The 20,833-nt window shown below is 43.2% G+C and overlaps 1 protein-coding gene across 3 annotated transcripts in view; it reads left to right on the forward strand.

Moving 5' to 3' along the window:
• The window catches only part of FAT3 (FAT atypical cadherin 3), an 805,898-nt gene that overhangs the window by 554,048 nt on the left and 231,017 nt on the right, over nucleotides 1-20,833 (forward strand). For all 3 annotated transcript variants that reach the window (XM_086383385.1, XM_086383384.1, XM_086383386.1), the window contains one exon: nucleotides 757-818. In XM_086383385.1, the coding sequence (XP_086239511.1) occupies nucleotides 757-818 (62 nt within the window). The remainder of the gene's footprint in view (nucleotides 1-756; nucleotides 819-20,833) is intronic.

A 20,833-nucleotide genomic window follows, 5' to 3' on the forward strand; every position in this document is an offset into this window, starting at 1 on the left:
CCTTCCCTTTTCTTTGTCTCTCTGCTCAAAGGGATGATTCATTTATGAGAAATGCCATTCATAGGAAAGAATGTTATTTCCAATGCAGAACTTATTTTGTGTAAAGATTTAAACAAATTAAGAGATAAAGCTACAGCATGAGATATTTCATATATTAGGTATTAAAGAAAAAAGAACTTGTTTTGTGTAAAGATTTAAACAAATAAAGCAACGTGATAAAGCTACACCATGAGATCTTTCATATATGAGTAAATTTGAAATAATTATGTGTACAAGTAGTCATTGCAAAAATAACATTCTTTGTCAGTATAACCAAAATATTATATAAGCGTAAAAAAGTTAAATAAGAAAGTTCTGTTTCATAGCCTGAATCTAATCAGCAATCTATTAATTGTTCAAGAACTCTAAAATCTTCAATGAGGTTTCTATGGCAGAATTTCAGTTATATATGCAAATAAATTATTGAAATTCCTCATTACCAGAAAAACAATTGTTCTTTAGTGAGGTTCCACATCCCCAAAGTGATTAAAATACCTCAACAGTGGAAAGCAGAACCCAGAAACAAATTTTTGGGGTTTTCTTTGTCAGTTTTATTTTGTTCAGAGTAATTCTGAAACCATCTGACTGTCGCTGAGGACTGGTGAGTTATACTGTTCCCCATGGCTTTTGCTTTTCCTTTAACTGGACTTGCTTCCCACACTCAGTAAGCTGCTTGCCCCAGATATTTACAAGTCAAATATTCTCATTTCTACACAGGTCTGATTACAACAACTTCAAGGAAATTGGATCGAGAACAGCAGGCAGAACATTTTCTGGAGGTAAGCGCATAGAGGGAGCTGATATTCATTAAAACTGACTTTCCCTCAACTACTTTAACCTTCCACGTGAACTGGAGCTTGAACGTGTGTGAACAGTGGGTTGCAAAGTGAAACTATTTCTCTTGGGCTGATTGGTTCTGAAGATGGAGATTTCTGGTGCCTTCCTGTGAATGCACTCTGGTGTGCCAAGAGTGGATGGTGGGACCTTTGCCCTTCCTGAAAAGCAAGCAGATGTATTGACATCTCTGCCTTGACTTTGGGCTCTTTGTCAATAATCAGAAAAGAAAGTTCAGGAGCAGAGACTTGTAAGCCATCGTGGCCTCAGATGTGAAAAGAGAGAGAGAGCACGACGAAGTGCAGCAATTAGCCTGAAGCACGCCCTTTGTGAAGAAGGGCACTGCCAGGCTTCTCATTTCTTTTCTTGGGAGAGACCAAGGAAGGGAAAGCTGGCTGATTCACAGCCAGAGAGGACTCTTTCTGAAACCATAAATTGTGCTCCTATAATTCATTAAGACAGAAGCAGCAATATAAACTGTAAGAGCATTATTTCTGGAGGAAAAAAACACAAAAACATAAGGCAAGGGATGAGAAAATAGATATGAAAGAGTCTTTTGGAACATTCTTTCCATACATATCAAGTTTCTTTATTGGGAAGCTTGAAGGTGGGTACTATGTATGATGCTGTGATTTAAGTGTGACAGTCTCGATACTGAGTGGATGACGATGCTTAGAAGGTAGAGTTCTGTTATATTGTGTCTTTGCTGCTAAAATGATCTGTCAGTCCCAGGAACCACTCACTGGAATCCACCATCCTGTATACGCACATACACACACACACATACCTCACATCTCTTCTGATAGTCTCCTTTAAGTCAGTTCTCCAGTAATGATTTATTTAAAGAACACTGGACTAGGAATCAGTGCCTTGGGTCCTAGGACTTCCCTGCCATGATTAGCTTGGAGCCTTAGAAGCCATTCAGCTGCCCTAGACCTCAGTTTCCCCTACTGTGAAATGTGGCAAGTAACTGCTACTCCATATACCTCAAAGGATCATTATTAGGATCAAACCTGACCTTTTATATCAAAGTATTTTTAAAACTCTTACAGCATTACACCTAATAAAAGATTATTATTATTATGCAGTGCTATGATAACCCTTTTAAAACATTGCTATCATCACATAAAGATAAAAGACTCCAGGCTGCCAAAAAATAATTATTGTAATTCTTTTTTCAAAATCATCCTAATGGGCTCCAGTATGTACCTGGTCCAAAAATAGAATAGGTTTGCCAGAATAATAGCCTTTATATTATATTCATGGCCCTCTTTCCTCTGCAGCAGAGGCCAGGCCTCCTGGAGGGGCTGGGTTCTCAGATAGTTGAACATATTACTTCCCAGCAGGGAAGAGGGACGGTGTCTCATTAGCTGGGAAATCTGCTGAGATCACTTACTGCCTTGTCCCCAGAAAGGCAGTGTCCTGGGGGTATGTGGGGTGGTGCAGAGTGTGACTCTAGGGAGAAGAGGCAAAAGTGTTTTCCAGGCATTCGAATTCACTCCCAAAGGAATCCTTAACAGTTCCCCATCCTTTACAGACTTACATGAATACCAACCCAACACTTTGGGCCTTTGGACTAACAGGTTAAAATTGTTGTGGTTTTCATTATTATCATATGGTGTCACAATGCCCGACCTTTCCTAAAGACTCAGCTTCATCTGCACACTCCAGGACAGACAGAGCTCCAGGGCAGAAGGAGCCAGCAGCACTGTGCTTAGCTGTTTCTCCAGGGCTGAGCTGCGTACCAGGGGTACAGAATGTGCGGTGAGGATGAGCAAGCAGGCAGGTGATGAGTGAATGCTGTCACTGCCGACACAAGCTCTCTGGGCCGCTCAAAGAAGGCTCCATAGCAGTGCCTGTAAAAGAGGAGCAGGTAGGCAACATGCAGCGGAGCGATTGGGAGGGCCTCTTTGAGGAGGTGACGTTTGGTGACAGGAATCCAAGCTTCTGTTGGAGACACCGAACCAAGCCAGTGTGACTGAGGTTGTAAAGTTAGAAGGCTGTAGAGGTGGTAGGAAAGCAAGCTGGAAAACACAAATAGGGCTTCGGTAAGGATTCTGAACTTCCTCCCAAGTTCGGTGGCAAGCCATGAAGCAGGGAGAAGGGGTGGGGCGTGATAGGGTTGGCAGAGGGAGAGACTGCGGGTCAGACAGGGGCTGGGCCAGGGCCTTCGTAGCTGGCAGACTGGGGAAGGGGGTTCTCTCAGAAGGACCCAGGTGAGAGATGATGAGGACTTGGATGAAGGTCTCATACAAATCCCATCATGGTTCTAGCCAGCTAAGAGCATAAGGCTTTTCTGAAGTTCCCGGGGTAGAATTTGAATACCTGCAGGTCATCAAGCTTATGCTAATTTGCCCTCCAGCTCTGCCCACTTACCAGTATTCCCCATTAGAGGTGCTCTTCAGTAAACCCTCTTCCAGAGGTTTTCAAAAACCGCTTGAGTACCTGTCTCCCTCTTTCTGTCTCTCTTCTTTTTTCTCTCTCTCTTTCGCACATAACACTCTTCCTTTCACTTCCTAAATTATAAAATTCTTACTCACATTTCTGTATAATATTTCTGCGACCATTTGAATGTCATTTCTTCCCTTGTTCTGATTGGATCATGGAAAGAATATTGCTTTAACTCAGCCCTGCAAGAAGAAGGAATAAAATAATATCATTCAGAGTGCAGAAGAGAGTTCTCTGCTGTACACAAATTTTTGTAACTGCCAATACATTGTGTGAGTTTTAAGTCTGGCCTGTGAGTAATTAACCTCCTAGAAGGTCTTTAATCACCAAGATAACCCTATGCTCCTCTTTAAACTCATAGTAACCTGTGGCTCTATTTCATCTTTTTCCTCTCCAATCAAGTAAATTGGACTCTTCTTGAAAGGCTCTGTTTAGAAGCTGACTTGGGAGATACACTTCTGAATAGGAAACCAGGAGGGCATTAATGATTTGTTTATAGTGTGCTGGCCCTGTTACGGAAGGCACTTTAATTGCATACTGCTGGTACTACGCCTGTACTTTAATTTCGGATATTTACCTTGACTGTGTATACACTGCAGGGCTTCCCAGGTGACGCTAGTGATAAAGAACCTGCCTGTCAATGCAAGAGACTCAGGTTCAATCCCAGGGTCTGAAAGATCCCCTGGAGAAGGAAATGGCAACCCACAGTATTGTTGCCTGGAGAATCCCATGGACAGAGGAGCCTGGCGGGCTACAGTTGTCCACAAAGAGCTGGACATGACTGAAGCGACTTAACATGCATGCACACACACTGTCAGGGTTTTGGAGTTTATAGAACATTTGCCTTAAATCTGAGACTATAAGAAGGAATTGTCATTATCCTAATCAAAGGGACTTGCTAAAGAAACAAGAGCAGCAAAGGACTATAGAAAAATTCACAAGTACAGCTTAAACTACTCTAGTGAGCTCTAAGTTTTACCTCTTGCCTAATCAAGAAATATGTGAAAATATTGGCATGATATTTTCTCCCTACTATGAAATGCAAAAATCTGGAATTTTCAGCTCATTTATTCAAAGTCATATACATCCCTTGATAGCCAGTTATGACTGCAGTGGAGGTAGAAGGCTAATTCCAGCAAATAGATGCACAAAGTTGAAAATGATGCATAAACTAAACTGTGAATTAACGTTTTACCTTAATGGCTATGACTTTAGCCTTGATTACCTCGTTATCAAAAAGGCAGCTGTGAAATAAAGAAACACATTAATTCTTTCTTATAATTACTTGTATAGATTTTTTTCTTCACCTACCATATTTAATCTCTTTATAGCATGAAACTTGATTTATCAAGATAGAGAATGGAAGTGGTGTGGAAAAGTGTGGGTGATCCATTCAGTCAGTCCTGAGATTATTGTGGAGACTGCTCACAGAGTCTAGACAGGCTATCACACTCTCTGAATCCCCTTTCCTTCATCTGTTAAGTGGGAATGATGGTTTTTACCATCAGTTCAGTTCAGTTCAGCCACTCAGTAGTTTCCGACTCTTTGTGACCCCAAGGACTGCAGCACGCCATGCCTCCCTGTCCATCACCAACTCCCAGAGCTTACTGAAACTCATGTCCATTGAGTTGGTGATGCCATCCAACCACCTCATCCTCTGTCGTCCCCTTCTCCTCCCGCCTTCAATCTTTCCCAGCGTCAGGCCTTTTCTGATGAGTCAGCTCTTTGCATCAGGTGGCCAAAGTATTGGAGCTTCCACTTAATCATCAGTCCTTGTAATGAATATTCAGGACTGAATTCCTTTAGGATGGACTGGTTGGATCTCCTTGCAGTCCAAGGGACTGTCAAGAGTCTTCAACATCACAATATGAAAGTACCAGTTCTTTGGTGCTCAGCCTTCTTTATGGTCCAACTCTCACATCCATACATGACTACTGGAAAAACCAGAGCTTTGACAAGATGGACCTTTGTCAGCAAAGTGATGTCTGCTTTTTAATATGCTGTCTAGGTTTGTCATAGCTTTTCTTCCTATTAAAAAAGCAAGCATTTTTTGATTTCATGACTGCAGTCATCATCCACAGTGATTTTAGAGCCCCCCAAAATAAAGTCAGTCACTGTTTCCATTGTTTCCCCATCTATTTGCTATGAAATGATGGGAGACCAGATGCCATGATCTTCGTTTTTTGAATATTGAGTTTTAAGGCAGCTTTTTCACTCTCCTCTTTCACCTTCATCAAGAGACTCTTTAGTTCCTCTTCACTTTCTGCCACTAAGGTGGTGTCATCTGCATATCTGAGATTATTGATATTTCTCCCGGCAATCTTGATTCCAGCTTGTGCTTCATCCAGTCTGGCATTTCGCATGATGTACTCTGCATATAAGTTAAACAAGCAGAATGACAATATACAGCCTTGATATACTCTTCCAATTTGGAACCACTCCATTGTTCCATGTCCAGTTCTAACTGTTCCTCCCTGACCTGCATACAGATTTCTCAGGAGGCAGGTCAGGTGGTCTGGTATTCCCATCTCCTGAAGAATTTTCCAATTTGTCATGATCCACACAGTCAAAGGCTTTAGCATAGTCAATAAAGCAGAAGTAGATGTTATTCTGGAATTCTCTTGCTTTTTCAATGATCCAGCGGATGTTGGCAATTTGATCTCTGGCTCATCTGCCTTTTCTAAAACCAGCCTGAACATCTGTAAGTTCTCGGTTTCTAACATAGGGTTGGTGTAAAGAGCATATGAAGTTGCATCACCAACTCAATGGACATGAGTTTGAGCAAACTCCAGGAGTAGGTGATGGACTGGGAAGCCTAGCATGCTGCAGTCCATCAGGTCGCAAAGAGTCAGACATGACTGAATGACTAAACAGCCAAGTTCATCCTGCTCCTTCCATGATAGGGCAAAGAATCAAGGGATAACATGTGGTTGGGGCAAGGAATAGTGACTTTATTTGGAAAGCCAGCAGAGATAAGAGGATGGTAGACTAGTATCCCAAAGATACATTTTACCCCAGTTAGAATTCGGGTTTCTTTTGTACTGTAAGGGGTGGGGGTATGGTTGGTTGCTGGTTGCTGCAAACCTGGTTTCAGAATCCTTAGTTATTGTAGCTGTCCACATAGGTCAGGTCACAAGTTCCTGTAATCTTCCAACAGGACAAATGTTATTCTCTGTTCTGAAAATTTATCTCTATGTGAATGGGAAAGTGTTATACTCTTAAAGGTCAGAGGCTTTGGAATGGGCTGTCCTATCTATTTCAAACTGTAGGCAACATTCTAAACTTATAGCAAGAGCAATGGAATACAAAGGTTAAAGTAAAAGAAACAGATCTCATATGGAGTCAGATTTGTTCTTCCAGATTACAGAATGACAAATGAAAGGTACCGAAGATGATGTCTGTCAGATAGTGTATTCCAGGAAAGTGGAATATGGGGGTCGGTGTTGTCGGTGCCCATCGACTGTCTTATTTGTCTTTCTGTTCAGAGCATCTAGTTCAGTACCTGAGAACCATGGGACTCCCAATAAAGGGTGTGTGAATGAGTGATTACTCTAAGACACCATTATTTTCCCTCTCCATGAGACCGCAGAGGTGGGTATCAGCACCGGGGAGAGTGCGTAGGCTTGCAGACAGAAGGGACAGAGTATTCTGCCTCTCTCCATCTGCTTTGCTAAATTAAATTAACTCTGATCCTCCATTTTGTCATCTGTAAAATGTGTATACCAAGTTGCTTCAGTCGTGTCTGACTCTTTGCAACCATATGGACTGTAGCCCACCAGGTTCCTCTGTCCATGGGATTCTCCAGACAAGAATACTGGAGTGGGTTGCCATGCCCTCCTCCAGGGGATCTTCCCAACCTAGGGATCTAAGCTGGGTTTCCTGAATTGCAGGCATATTGTTTACCATTTGAGCCTCCAGGAAAGCCCATAAAATGGGGACACAATTTAAAAAATAACTTCTGGCTGCTTTGGAGCTTTGGTGCTGTGTGCAGGCTTTATCTAGATACGGCAAGTAGAGGCTAATTTCTAGTTGTGGAGGATGGGCTACTCATCGCGGTGACTTCTCTTGTTGCGGAGCACAGTCTCTAGAGAGCATGGGCTTCAGTAGTCGTGGTGAACAGGTTCAGTTGCTCCATAGCGTGTGGAATCTTCCCAGACCAGGGATCAGACCAGTGTCCCGTGCGTGGGTAGGCAGATTCCGAACCACTGGACCACCAGGGAAGCCGGTGCACAGACACTTTAGACCACTGTTCGCCCCTCCCCCTTCCCTTGCCTGCTCTCCTTGTCCTCAGTAAAGGCTTTGTCAGTTCCCTGTTTTCTTTTTAGTACTGGTTGCAGTATTTGAATAGCTTATAGCAGTTGATTATTCTTAAAAGATATATCTATTTAAAGAATCCTATTGTCCCGGCCTAATTATGTGTGAATCTTTATCTCAATTGCTTAAAGAGTGTGACTTTGCCTCTCTTTTGATCTTTAAATGCTCCTCTGTTCAGGGGTGGATGGCTCTGATAAAAGTCTCTGGAAGAGCACAGAGAGAGTATTTTATTTGCAAATGAAAAAGATGACAAGGCCCAGTAACCAGTATAAAGACAGAGAGTGAGAAATTGCATTGTCTGTGTGGGTATATCTGGAAGAAGCTCAGAGAAGGTGGTGAGATTTTATAGTGCAGACAGTATAAATAACAGAACACATTATGGAGGAATATGCTAGATCTATAGGAATGTAAATTATTTAGTATCTGTCTCTTTAGCATACTCATCCATCGTCCTTGGTACGCTGAATCTCCTGCGACTATTTTTTCTTCCTGTCTGAAATTCTCATCCTTTTTTATAGTTGTATTTTCTGAGGGGAAAAAAAAATATTGCTCTTCCGTAAGTTTTTATAATATTTCCTCTTGCCTTGGGATGCAAATTGATTTCTTTAGTGAGTGTACATCCTTAGTGGTTTCTTACTTTGGTAAGCAGCTGCTTTTGAGATGACGGTAATTTCTGGTGGTGAAGAGTTGCAGGTCTATTTCAACCCATTAAGCCGTCCATATTTTGATAACTTAACTCCTAGTGAAATGGCCGTTTGTCTCATTAGGCTCTTTGCCACCCTCAAAAAACTTTGCAGGAAGTACCTGTAGGCCATCAAAAAAGCTGTGTGTCTGTGCACACAGACAGCGCCTGCAGCAGGCATGGGTCTCTAAAGGAGAGTTGGTTGTGACTTTTGTTTTCCAGAACTCCCAAAACAGCCCCAGAACCCTCTCTTCCTGTTCTTTACTTCTAGAACTGTGCCTTCACCAGTCTTCGTTGTTCTTTGTATGTATCAACTTCCGTGAAGTTAATGGAAACTCAATTCCGTGTTCTCTCCTTTCTTAAATGCTTATTCTGAGCCTGGTATTGGGCTAGCACCAAGGTCCTGTTACTGGGGTTAGCCTGTTTTTCCCACTGGATGTTTGTTTCATTGCCTTTCACGCTGATCTCTGTTAGAGATTACACTGCCAATCGTTCATGAACTACTACAATTAGCTTCTGTCTTGGAGTCGAGGGGCTGTGTTTCATTCATGTCATCCCAACTGCTTCTCTCCTGTTTAGAAACTGAGATGCAGAAACTGAGACCTGGAAAAGAGGAGAGAGATCCAAGGTCACACAGTCACTTCGTAGTGATGTCCCGCATAGGTCTTCCGCACTCTACAGGACATACACAGCCCTGCACATCCGTCAGTGTGTTAAAGTGTGGCAAATCAAATCATCTTTCCCTTACTCTCATTTTATAACAGATTTACCCAACAGTCAGCTCAGTGCCCCCCTCAAGGATCAGGGTACAGATGTAGGGGAAGAGGAGGTTTTCTGTTCTATTCTTTGGTCATCTTTTCACCAGCCCCTCTGCTGTTTGCTCCTGAGTGGCAGGCCCCGCATTGGGCAGGGCTCAGTCTGTCACTGGCCCTGCCCCCAGCTCCAGGACAGAGTCCATCTGAGAGGATGCTGTGCCCCTGTGGCGAGTGCTGCCTGGACTCTAGCTGAAGGATGACTGTATGCCAACTGTTTCAGACCAAATCGTAACCCCTTACAATTCTTATGTTGGGGGATTCCCTGGTTTTCCAGTGGTTGAGACTCCATGCTTCCAAAGCAGGGGACTCCAGTTCGATCCCTGGTCAGGTAACTAAGATCCCACTTGCCACACAATGTGGCCAAAGGATAAAAAATGAATAAATAAATGTTAAGAAGGTGTGAAGGCGAGAGCCAAAAGAAGAGCTTAATAAAAAAAAAAAAAAAATTCGTATGTTGAGGCTTGAATCCCCACTACCTCAGAACAAGACTATTTGGAGTCTTTAAAGAAGTAATTATATTGAAGTGAGGCCTTTAGGGTAAGCCCTAATCCAGTGTGACAGATGTCTTTACAAGAAGAGGACATTTGGACACAGACACACCCACAGGGAAGACCATGGGAAGACAGAAAATGACCAGCTGCAAGCCAAGGAGAGAGGCCTCAGGAGGAGACAATCTGCTGACTCCTTCCCTGTATACTCCAGAAACCGAGTGCCCCTAGAACTGAGCTCCTCTGCTGAGGTTACAATCAACCTCTCTATCCAAATCTTCATCTCCTCTCTTTTCCTGAACCTGTTCCCCACAACACTGAGGAGTATCAAAGAAAAGACGGCATTGAAACTATATACAAGCCCCTGTGCGCTTTTCCAAAAGTCATTTTTATTTATTTATCATTAGTTTGATTTTGGCTGGGCTGGGTTTTCATTGCTGGACGTGGACTTTCTCTAGTTGCAGCAAGTGGGTGTCTCACCGCGGCGGCTGCTGCTGTTGCAGAGCACAGGCTGCAGGGTGTGAGGCCTTTAAGGGTGAGCAGGCTCTAAGGCACGGGCTCAGTATCTGTGGGCACACGGGCTCAGTACCTGTGGGTACAGGGGCTTAGTTGCCCCACAGCATGTGGGATCTTCCCGGACCAGGGATCAACCCATGTTCCCTTGCTGGCAGGTGGATTCTTAACCACTGGACTATCAGGGAAGCCCCACTGTATTCTTTTGAAGGAAAAGGCTTTTGCCTTAGTCTCCTAGGCCTCCCTTGGGTCTCCAAAGACTGGTTCAATAGTCAATGATTAGGAAATGTGAAGATGCACAATAGAAACAGAGATGGTTGATGATGCTCGAAACTTCACCTTGATGCCAGCCAATCCGAGGACTGTGCACCAGCTGCCTTTAAAGTCTCTTCCCTGAAATCCATTAAAGATTTCCATGTCTTCTGAGCGTGAGCTGCCTGTTCTCCTTGCTGGGTGCCCTGCAGTAAAGGCTGTACTTTCCTTCAACGCCACCCAGGGTGTCAGGAGATTGGCTTTACTGTGCAAGGATGAGCAGACCCAAGGCTGGTTTGGTAACACTCCTAGCCTCCGAAACTGTGAGAAAATAAATTTCTGTTGTTTAAGACACCCAGCCTGTAGTCCTTTGTACTGGCAGCCCTCGTAACTAATACAGCAGCCAGCCTTCACTCACTTCGCGTTTCTCCCTGACCCCCTTCTCTTCTCATACCACCACCTCACAAGGCTGTGTACACGCATCAGATACCAAGGGACCAGGGCAACTATGCTTACAGCCTAGAAGGCTAAAGCTTCCGTCTAAATATGAGTATCTCCATACTCCTTGCTCCATAGTACAAGGGAGGGATACCCCCGAGTTACAATTCTTCACTGAAGGCTCTTCCTGCTTCCCTAGGCTGAAGCACATGCCTTTCTGACCGCCTGCTTCTTCCACTCTCCTCAGGAAGGATTTCCAGTCCATCTTTCCCAGAAATCTTGTCCCTTTACCCACAGGAATTATTCTCATTCAGAAACAAACCCTTCCTTATCAGCTGTGTTGCAGTTTAGTTCCCAAGTCGTGTCTGACTCTTTTGCAACCCCATGGATTGTAGACCACCAGGCTCCTCTGTCCATGGGATTTCCCAGGCAAGAATACTGGAGTGGGTGGCCATTTCCTTCTCCAGAGAATCTTTCCAACCCAGGGACTGAACCCAAGTCTCCTGCATTCCAGATGGATTGTTTACCACTGAGCCACCTGAGAAGCCCATTGCGCATCAGTAGATTTTCCTAAATTGCTGTCATTCCTATGCCTTAAGCAGTGCCCCAGCATGCCAGGCAGGGATGGCCTTGGGCACTCCAGTACAGTTAAAAAGGAGTGTTAGTGGTGGCGGTGTATGTGTCTGTGTATGCACACACATGTGTATGAGGTAAGAGCAAGACTGATGTTCCAGTTCCTGCAGAGAAGTCCAGCTTCCTGTGGCTCCTTGAGAACCATCTTTTATGAAACTGCCCCCAGCAATGTGAATTGCTGATGGACTGCTGTATTTTCCTAATTGACCAAAGAGTAAATATTGAATCAGACACACAAGCATATTTTTCAAAGCAAATATTAATTCTAAGATAGTTTGTTCAAAACAGAGTTTCCAAGATGTTCACAGGGCTGGGAAGGTAATTCAGAGGAGTGGTATTGTGAGCTGGTGGGGATGGAAGGGGGACTACGGTGGGTCTTACATGCCCCTGACACTCAGTCAGTGGCAGCTGTGGGAGCAGGCCATTTCATCAGAAAGTCTTATTTTTAACAAAATCAAATTTACAGGCCAAATCTCCCCATATTAAATTTGACACCTCCATTTTTTAATACTCTGTAAGCCAATGAGCCCCTGTTTGGCAACATTTGATATAAAAAAGATTTCTTTCCTTACTTGCCTCATAATATATAATCCTCTCACAAAGGAAGTAATTCACATGGATTGTAGACTGCAATTAATCTCTTGTCATCTCTTCACCTCACATTTTTTCACAATGTGCCCCTTTGGACCCATAAAAAAAAAGAAAAAGAAATGAGCTCAGGGCTGAGTTTTAAGACAGCCTGTTGAGGTTGAAAAGGATAGCATGTAAGGAGTTGGGTTGGCAGCCAACTCCAGTATCCTTGCCTGAGTGTCCCCTGGACAGGGGAGCCTGGCGCACCACAGTTCACGGGGTTGCAAAGAGTCGGACACGACTGAAGTGACCTAGCACACACACACACATGTGCGGAGCTGGTTGGGATCTTGGCTGAGAGTGTTCTTCTCACTTGGCCTCCGTCTGAACTGAGGGCGGGAGGGCTGCTGTGGGTCCTTGAATGACATAGAGTTGCTTGGGCATCACGTCTGCCGTGTCCCCCGTCAGCTATCTGTCTCTCAGCCTTGCTCCTCTGAGCCCCTGGTCAGCCTCCAACTTCATGATCGGAAGACAAACATGTACATATGCTTGGAGAGTTGTCTGAAAGCACTCTTTGATTCCATAAATTGTTCTTATTGTTTCATCACTAAGTCATGTCTGACTGTCTGTGACCCGATAGACTGTAGCCCACCAGGCTCTTCTGCCCCTGGGATTTCCCGGCAAGAATACTGGAGCGGGTGGCCATTTCCTACCCTAGAGGATCTTCCTGACCCAGGGATCGAACTTGAGTCTCTTGCGTTGGCAGGCAGATTCTTTACTGCTAAGCCACAAGGGAAGCCTCGATTCCATAAATAACAACCTCTAATTTACCTGTTTGCTAAATGCTGTATTTATTTCCTCTTAAATCTGAACACTGATCAGTAGAGCCACAGTGAATGAGACCTGTCCCCTCGTACCTGGGGAGCCCTTCCGGCCAGTGGCTCTGGAGATGAGGGGGCTTCTGCGCTCCGCTCTGTGCTCTGCAGGCAGCTGATGGCTCCAGACGGGTTACAGCTTGTTGAGCCAGCACTCGGGTTTCAGGGAGCTGAGAATCTGCCTTTGTTTCTCCGTGGAGTGATGTGCTGCTGCTTCCTTCAAGCCTCCGGGGCAAGCCTGTGCTTGGGGTCCTGTCGGCGGGTGCCAGCTCTCACCCCACAAGGCTGGCATCACACAAATGGCTTCTCCCTTTTCAGAGAAGAGGTTCAGATCTCCCTGCACGGCTCTGAACAATCATGAGAGCTCCCAACTGTACGGCCTGGCAGCCCAGACTGGCTTCTCCATAGTGCAGAAATGGTAAATTGCCCCTCTGCCCTTGGCTTTCCCAGTTAATTTTTCCTCTTCTCCCACCGTGTTGCTTTTCTAATTTATTTGTGCAACACACTCGGTGAGCTACAGAATGATCCATGCAGTCTGATTTCATCGGGCCCTTCAGAAACCATCCACACTTGTACCTAACACCATGTATGACCCAGTTGAGCACTGTAAGTCTGTCTGTGAGAAAATAAAAAATAAAATGGCAACAGGTTCAGAACTTGAGATTTTAACTGAAGTACCTCTATGAATAAAAAGGAAAATTAGGCTTGCCTTCTGCATGCTGCAGAGAGCTTTATTCAAATGAGCTATTGTTTCAGGACCTTTCAAGTGACTCACTTCTATGGCAAATCAGGGGCTACCAGCCTCATCTATTTTGCAGCAGGACTGGCTTAGTAAGATGCTGAGAGGGTTGTCAGCAGGACACAGATGACTGTAAGGAAGAGAAGTCAGGAGAGTCTCAGGTTTCAGAGCCAAGGAAAATAGGTCTGTATGTCCGGGCAAATACAGTGCCTTTAAAATTGAGAAAACCTGTAATAACTTTGGTTGTTTCACATTTTGGAAATGTATTTTAGACAATTATTTAATCTTATTTACTGAGAAATAAACACATCCACATGTATGGATGTGAGAGTTGGACTATAAAGAAAGCTGAGCGCCAAAGTATTGATGCTTTTGAACTGTGGTGTTGGAGAAGACTCTTGAGAGTCCCTTGGACTGCAAGGAGATCCAGTCAGTCCATTCTGAAGGAGATCAGTCCTGAATATTCATTAGAAGGACTGATGTTAAAGCTGAAACTCCAGTACTTTGGCCACCTGTTGCAAAGAACTGACTCATTTGAAAAGACCCTGATGATGGGAAAGATTGAAGGTTGGGGGAGAAGGGGACAACAGAGGATGAGATGGCTGGATGGCATCACCGACTCAATGGACATGGGTTTGGGTGGACTTCGGGAGTTGGTGATGGACAGGGAGGCCTGGCGTGCTGCAGTCCACAGGGTCGCAAATAGTCGGACACGACTGAGCAACTGAACTGGAACTGGAATCATGTGAAACAAATTTAGACAGAGGTAGTTAAAGCATAGCATTTGGAAGCAGACAAGCTTAGGCACGCACTAGCTGAATAACCTTTCTTAGTCTACCTAGTCTGAGTTTCCTGTAAAATTGGGATAAAATAATTATATTCTCTTTTTCATAGGATTTTGTGAGGATTGGCCTGGTGCGTGTGCACGGTGCATATAAAGTGTTTGCCATATGATTAGAAGCTTAAAATTTTTCTCTTTTGACTCCTGAAGCTGTCTTTTTGTGGCAGAATTCAGAACACTGAGAGCATTATATTATGCACTGTATTTATAGTTTGGCCCATGGTTGTTGGATGTATTTGCAGTACTTTAACAAGACAGCATCTGTAAGTGTACCTGGATCCTGGCATATGGTATGCACTCAAAAGGGCACTAATTTCTTCCTTCCTTTTCTCAAGATGAGCCCAAAGTTTCAGAGATTTATCATCTTCCTTTTGCCAACATCCACTAAGTGGACTATGACCATCTAGGTTGCAGCAGCCCATTCTCCCAAGATAGGCAGAATAATGAGTCAACCATGGATCTGGCCTGGTTATGAAGAAGGTTCCGGGGCTCTGATGGAGGATCTGTGGTCCCCCTGACTTTCTAAGTCAGAATCTGAGCTGGAGACAGAGGGATCCTGGCTCAAATGGTGGAGCTATACCTTTCCCAACAATCCAGGGACTCAATAATTATTCTTGAGACTAGCCTGGGACAGATGGCTAATTTCTCCAGGTTAACCACCTCTAGGCCTATCCAGTCTCATCACTAACTCCCAAGTTTTCTCCAGAATTATAACTACTTTAAGGCCTTAAATTATGTGTGGTTGTTAGTGCAGAGTATTTAAGACTTAAACACATAATGGGATTTTTTTTTTTTTTTCTGTTTCATTCAGATGTCAGCACCTCAGTTGTGTGGAAATAATAAACTGACTGTGAATAATCAAAAGATTCTCAGTGGATGGAGGTCATCCACAGCATAGCTAATACTCAGCGACAGATACCTTAACTCACAGCTCCTTACGCTCGGTGGTTTCAAGCTCTGCCTGTCCTCAGGCAGTCTCAGATCTGTTAGCAAGCTGCAGGATGGGCTTCCCCCAGAGATTAAACAATGCCACTTCCCGGCCCTCTCTTTAGTGAAGGCCAGTGGTGGGATGGGGGCCAGAACTGAGGAGTGCTCCTCTTTATACTCCCAGCACTTGGGATGATACCTGGGACATCATGGGCACACACTGAATGCTGGTTAAACTTTAGGCTTAGAGCTCCAGGTAATCCACAAAGCAGATAATCTGTATTTCCCAGGCTGCTGTGATCTGTACTGCCAGAAATCCACAAAAAGTAAGGGCCTAAGCAAAAGGAGGGCATTACCCCTGTGATGCTGGCTGACCTTCAGAAAAGGGAAAGGCTTCACCCCACTGCACCCCAGTCAGTACAGAGGCCTCTTGCAAACCCCAGTATATGTTTGGAGCCTAAAAGCAGTTCCTAAATCACGTTTCTCTCCCTGAAATCTATCATCCTCAGGAGGTCATAAATACATAATTCAGAAGGAAGATTGTATATTTTTCATGAGGTACCCTGTTATAACTCTTGGCACGCCACTATACATTTTTAAAGATGCTGATAAATCTTCAAATTGGACATGGGGCTCAGTTCCATGCTAAGGTATACTTTGCTAATATGTAGTTGAGATAACTTGGGATACTATTTCAAATAAAATAGGAAAAGCTCATTTTTTAAAAAAAATGTATAAGTACTCATTAATAGCCCTCTTAAGAAGCTTCACAAAGACATTTTTAAACTACAAAATAAATGCCCATGGGTCAGGAGCCTCTGACCAATCAAACTCCATGTTCTAAAAAAGCAGAATGTCTTCCAACTTTTTCCATTTAGAGGGGACTTGATTTTCTCATGTGCTGTTCTTAAATGGAGTATTTTATAAGCAACTTTGGGTATCACAAAGATACCAAATGACTAAATTTTTTCTCTTTACATTGTGGGGGCATCCTCTTTGCCATTGTTAATAAATTTGGCCAAGTCTCACCTTTACATGGGGCTTCCCAAGTGGCACTAATGTAAAGAACCCACTTGCCAATGCAGGAGACAAAAGAGACACAGGTTCAATCCCTGGGTCGGGATCTTCCCCTGGAGAGGGGCATGGCAACCCACTCCAGTATTCTTGCCTAGAGAATCCCATGGACAGAAGAGCCTGGCGGGCTACAGTCCATGTAGTCACAGAGTCAGACACAACTGACGCGACTTAGCAAGCGCATACGCACCTTTACACGCTCCATCGTTACCATCCAAAGGCCTTGGACCCCTTCTCATTAGACGAGGAAGTCAAAAAGGCTGCAGTTAAATTTAAAGCACATTATAACATTGCCAGCAGGGAGACAGGGCGATGGCAGACAGACTTGTGGTGTCTAGGAATTAGAGATGTGCTTTCAGCTAAAGAACACAAGGCGGGTTTTATTTAGCATTTTGACAACAGGAGACCTTGTTCTCTCTGTCAGTGGGAGCTGAACATGCTTACTCCACTTCGGGATGAAGAATTACAAATCTTTCTGTGCAAGGCTATGACAGACCCATGATATGTGCTTTGATACATGCATAAAACCATTTACCTGTCTTCAGAAATGATGCTTCCAGGAGCAACTCATTTAAAAGTTCCTGTCATATCACAAGGACATCCATATGTAGGAAAGAGTGAAATCAATTTCTTATGATCTAAAGTGTGTTAACTGTATACTTCAATGAAAGGGAGAAAATTCGAGTTCATTTTCAAAACTCTTCTTTTAGAAATTACTTAGTGCCTATGGTAAGCTTTTTAAAAAAAAAAAAAAACATTTATTTCTAATTACAGAATAGGTAAAAACATGTAACTATGATGCACCAGAAACATAATATTATATAATATGTATTTGTTGTTTTAAAAAAGAGATAAAGCAAAAAAAAGAAGAAAAATGTAATATTCATAATTTCCCAATGAAATGATGATTACTTTTTACATTTTGGAATATAAACTGTATGAAGTTTTATTTTGCATTTATGTGTATAAGCTCATAAATGACTTATAATCCAGTTTATCAAAGAGATTGAAATCATACTATAGGTATAGTTTTATAACCTCCTTTTTGCATTTATCAGTTTACTGTGGGAAATTTTTTACATTAAAACATTCAGATTCAATATGGCCCTTTTTTGGGGGTTGCATACATGACGATCTGTGTTAGGGTTTTTAATGATCTTAAGAAGTGGACCATCCATCACTTATTCTGGAAGACTGTAATGGGTACAGCCTAGACTCCCAGCTCTCCTATTCACACTTCTGTAGTGTTGGTTTGGTGCCTGCTTGAAAGCAGTCTCTTTCTTAACCTCCTTCCTGTAGATCGACTGAAAACAAGACCCTGGACATGATCAAATATCACTTAACAGATTGTTTCAGGCACTTGACCAGACTGCATGCAAATACAAGCAAAACGAATTCCCTTGGATGGAGTTATGAAACCCTACCTTAGAGCATTCACTTTTTGAAGGAAGAAGTATAAAATGTAAGAACATTTTTACTTCAGTATCTCTAAAACACTTGAAAAAGAAAGAATACTGGATATTTATTCATGTAATTTGAAAAATTATATCAGAAACTTGAACATGTAACCTAAGTAGGTAACATTAGACTTCTGAATATTTTACCCACAAATATGAACTATTCTCATCTCTTCCACTATAGATTAATGTTCTCCTTTGTAACATTTTCTCAGTGAAAGCAAAATGGCATATCATCGGCAGCTTTTCACAAAAGTGCCAATAAACCCCATAGAATTACAAAATTTCAATGCTAAGTAGTACCTTAGATATCGTCTGTTAGATGATGAGGGCTTCCTAGCTGGCTCAGTGGTAACGAACCTTCCTGCCAATGCAAGAGATGCAGGTTCAGTCACTGAGTGGGGAGGATCCCCTGGAGAAGGAAATGACAACCCAAATCTTTCCTGGGAAATCCCACTGACGGAGGACAGGTGGGCTACAGTCCATGGGGTCCCAATAGAGTTGGACATGACTTAACAACTAAACAACTAGATGATCAGTTGTTTAACTCTCAAAGTAAAGATCTGGGTAAACATTTGCCAAATGTGCGCATGCAGGAGACATTCACATTTGGCATGGCTATCTGCATTCTCTACTGGTGACAAATTGTGGTGTCAGAAGGGGGAAAGGATCCAAACCAAACCGTGTCTGACATGTCATTTAGAGGGGGCATATGCCTTCCTGTGCTTCAAAACAAAATCCCATCGCAGGACACAAGGAGAACTAGTAGGAACAAGGGCAGCCCTGACTCCCTTACCCATGTCATAGCAGCTCCAACTTGGCACTGGGAAGTAAAAGGGACTGTGGAAAGGCTGGTGTGCATGCCAAGAATAAGTCATCTTTGTACCCAGAGAGACTCCACTTTCAGACAACCTTGAAGTGTGGTTTTCAGTGATGGAGGGCAGGAAAAATAATATGCTTCTATGAAATATCCCTTCTTAAGGTAAAAACAGAAAGGAATATATCATTCATGAATATGTGTCTATTATGAGACCATAGTTTGGAGAAAGCAATGGCCACCCACTCTAGTACTCTTGCCTGGCAAATCCCATGGATGGAGGAGCCTGGTAGGCTGCAGTCCATGGGGTCACTAGGAGTCGGACACAACCGAGGGACTTCACTTTCACTTTTCACTTTCACGCGTTGGACAAGGAAATAGCAACCCACTCCAGTGGTCTTGCCTGGAGAATCCCAGGGATGGGGGAGCCTGGTGGGCTGCCATCTATGGGGTCGCACACAGTCGAATACGACTGAAGTGACTTAGCAGCAGCAGCAGCATGAGACCGTATATTACAAAGTCTTTAATGACAATTTCTATTTTCCTCTTGGCACTAAGGTTATACTTATTAGACTCCAAGTAAGTATGGGCTGAATTGGATTAAAAAAAAATTGTTTTCCCCCTCCTCTTTATTATGGTTAGACCGAGGAAGGAAGGAATCCCAACTCAGTCAGTTCTTATCCAGAAGGAACTTGAGTTGCATAGGCCAGTGCCAGATATTTCCAATGACATAAATATGTGACTCTACTCATTTTACAAATGACAAGGCCAGTCCAGAAACCATAGAAGGAAGCGCCACCTCTGAGGTTACCTGTTGGTAAGACAAATGTATCTGAATCTTGTTTCCCTATAGTTCAACTTTATGTTGTCCACATTAGGGTTACTTAGATTTTGGGCTCCAAAATGACTGCAGACAGTGACTGCAGCCATGAAATTAAAAGACACTTGCTCCTTGGAAGAAAAGCTATGACAAACCTAGACAGCATATTAAAAAGCAGAGACATCACTTTGCCAACAAAAGTTGGAATAGTCAAAGTTACGGTTTTTCCAGTAGTCGTGTACTAATGTGAGAGTTGAACCATAAAAAAGGCTAACTGCGGAAGAATTAATGTTTTTGAATTGTGGTGATGAAGAATAATTCCTGAGAGTCCCTTGGACAGCAAGGATATCAAACCAGTCAATCCTGAAGGAAATCAACCCTGAATATTTATTGGAACGGCTGAAGCTGAATCTCCAGTACTTTGGCCACCTGATGTGAAGAGCCAACTCATTGGACGAGGCCCTGATGCTGGAAAAGATTGAAGGCAGGAGAAGGGGACAACAGAGGATGAGATGGTTGGATCACATCAGGGACTCAGTGGACATGAGTTTGAGCAAATTCTGGGAGATGGTGAAGGACAGGGAAGCCTGGCGTGCTGCAGTTCATGGGATCTCAAAGAGTTGGACATGACTTAATAACTGAACAACAACAATCCCCAGGACAAGATGGACAGGACTCCGTGTTTGTTAATAACTGGAGATACTAATTCCAAAGGCCAGACCTAGCCTACAAGGTTGAAACTAACACTGACCCATTTACATGAGATATTACTCACTTCTTAGCATAGGGGTTCAGGTGTAGGCCTGATGGCAGATGAAGGAGACAAGCTAGTGGAAAGGACAGCTGCTGAAAGTGGTAAGCAGGCCCAGACGTGGCTCCTATGAGCAGGAATGATGGAGAACCACTGAGCAGAGAGCTGCCCCTGACTGCCAAGGTTTGGAGCAAGAGTTCAAAACCGCAAAGAATCAAAAGCAAAGAAAAGCATTGTTCCCGCTGCTTTTCTGTTCTCTCCTTGACTGTCATAGATTTCAATGGCATCCAAATGTTCCATTATTTTAGCTACCAACTTGAGAAATTACATTATAGTTACTTTCAAAGTTGTCAGAACATTAAACTCAACAATGACAGTTTATAACCCATTTTCTCTAAAGTGCTTAATTTTTTTTCTTCTAACCCTGATGGACTGGCATTTAAATAAAGAAAGTTAGGTTTCTGAAATTCAATTAGTTTCTGTGTATGCAAAGTTATTCTTGTAGC

This window comes from Bos grunniens, chromosome 29, assembly GCF_055505025.1.
Source record: "Bos grunniens cultivar Pamir isolate PY7600 chromosome 29, Bosgru_T2T1.0, whole genome shotgun sequence".
Lineage (NCBI taxonomy): Eukaryota > Metazoa > Chordata > Mammalia > Artiodactyla > Bovidae > Bos > Bos grunniens.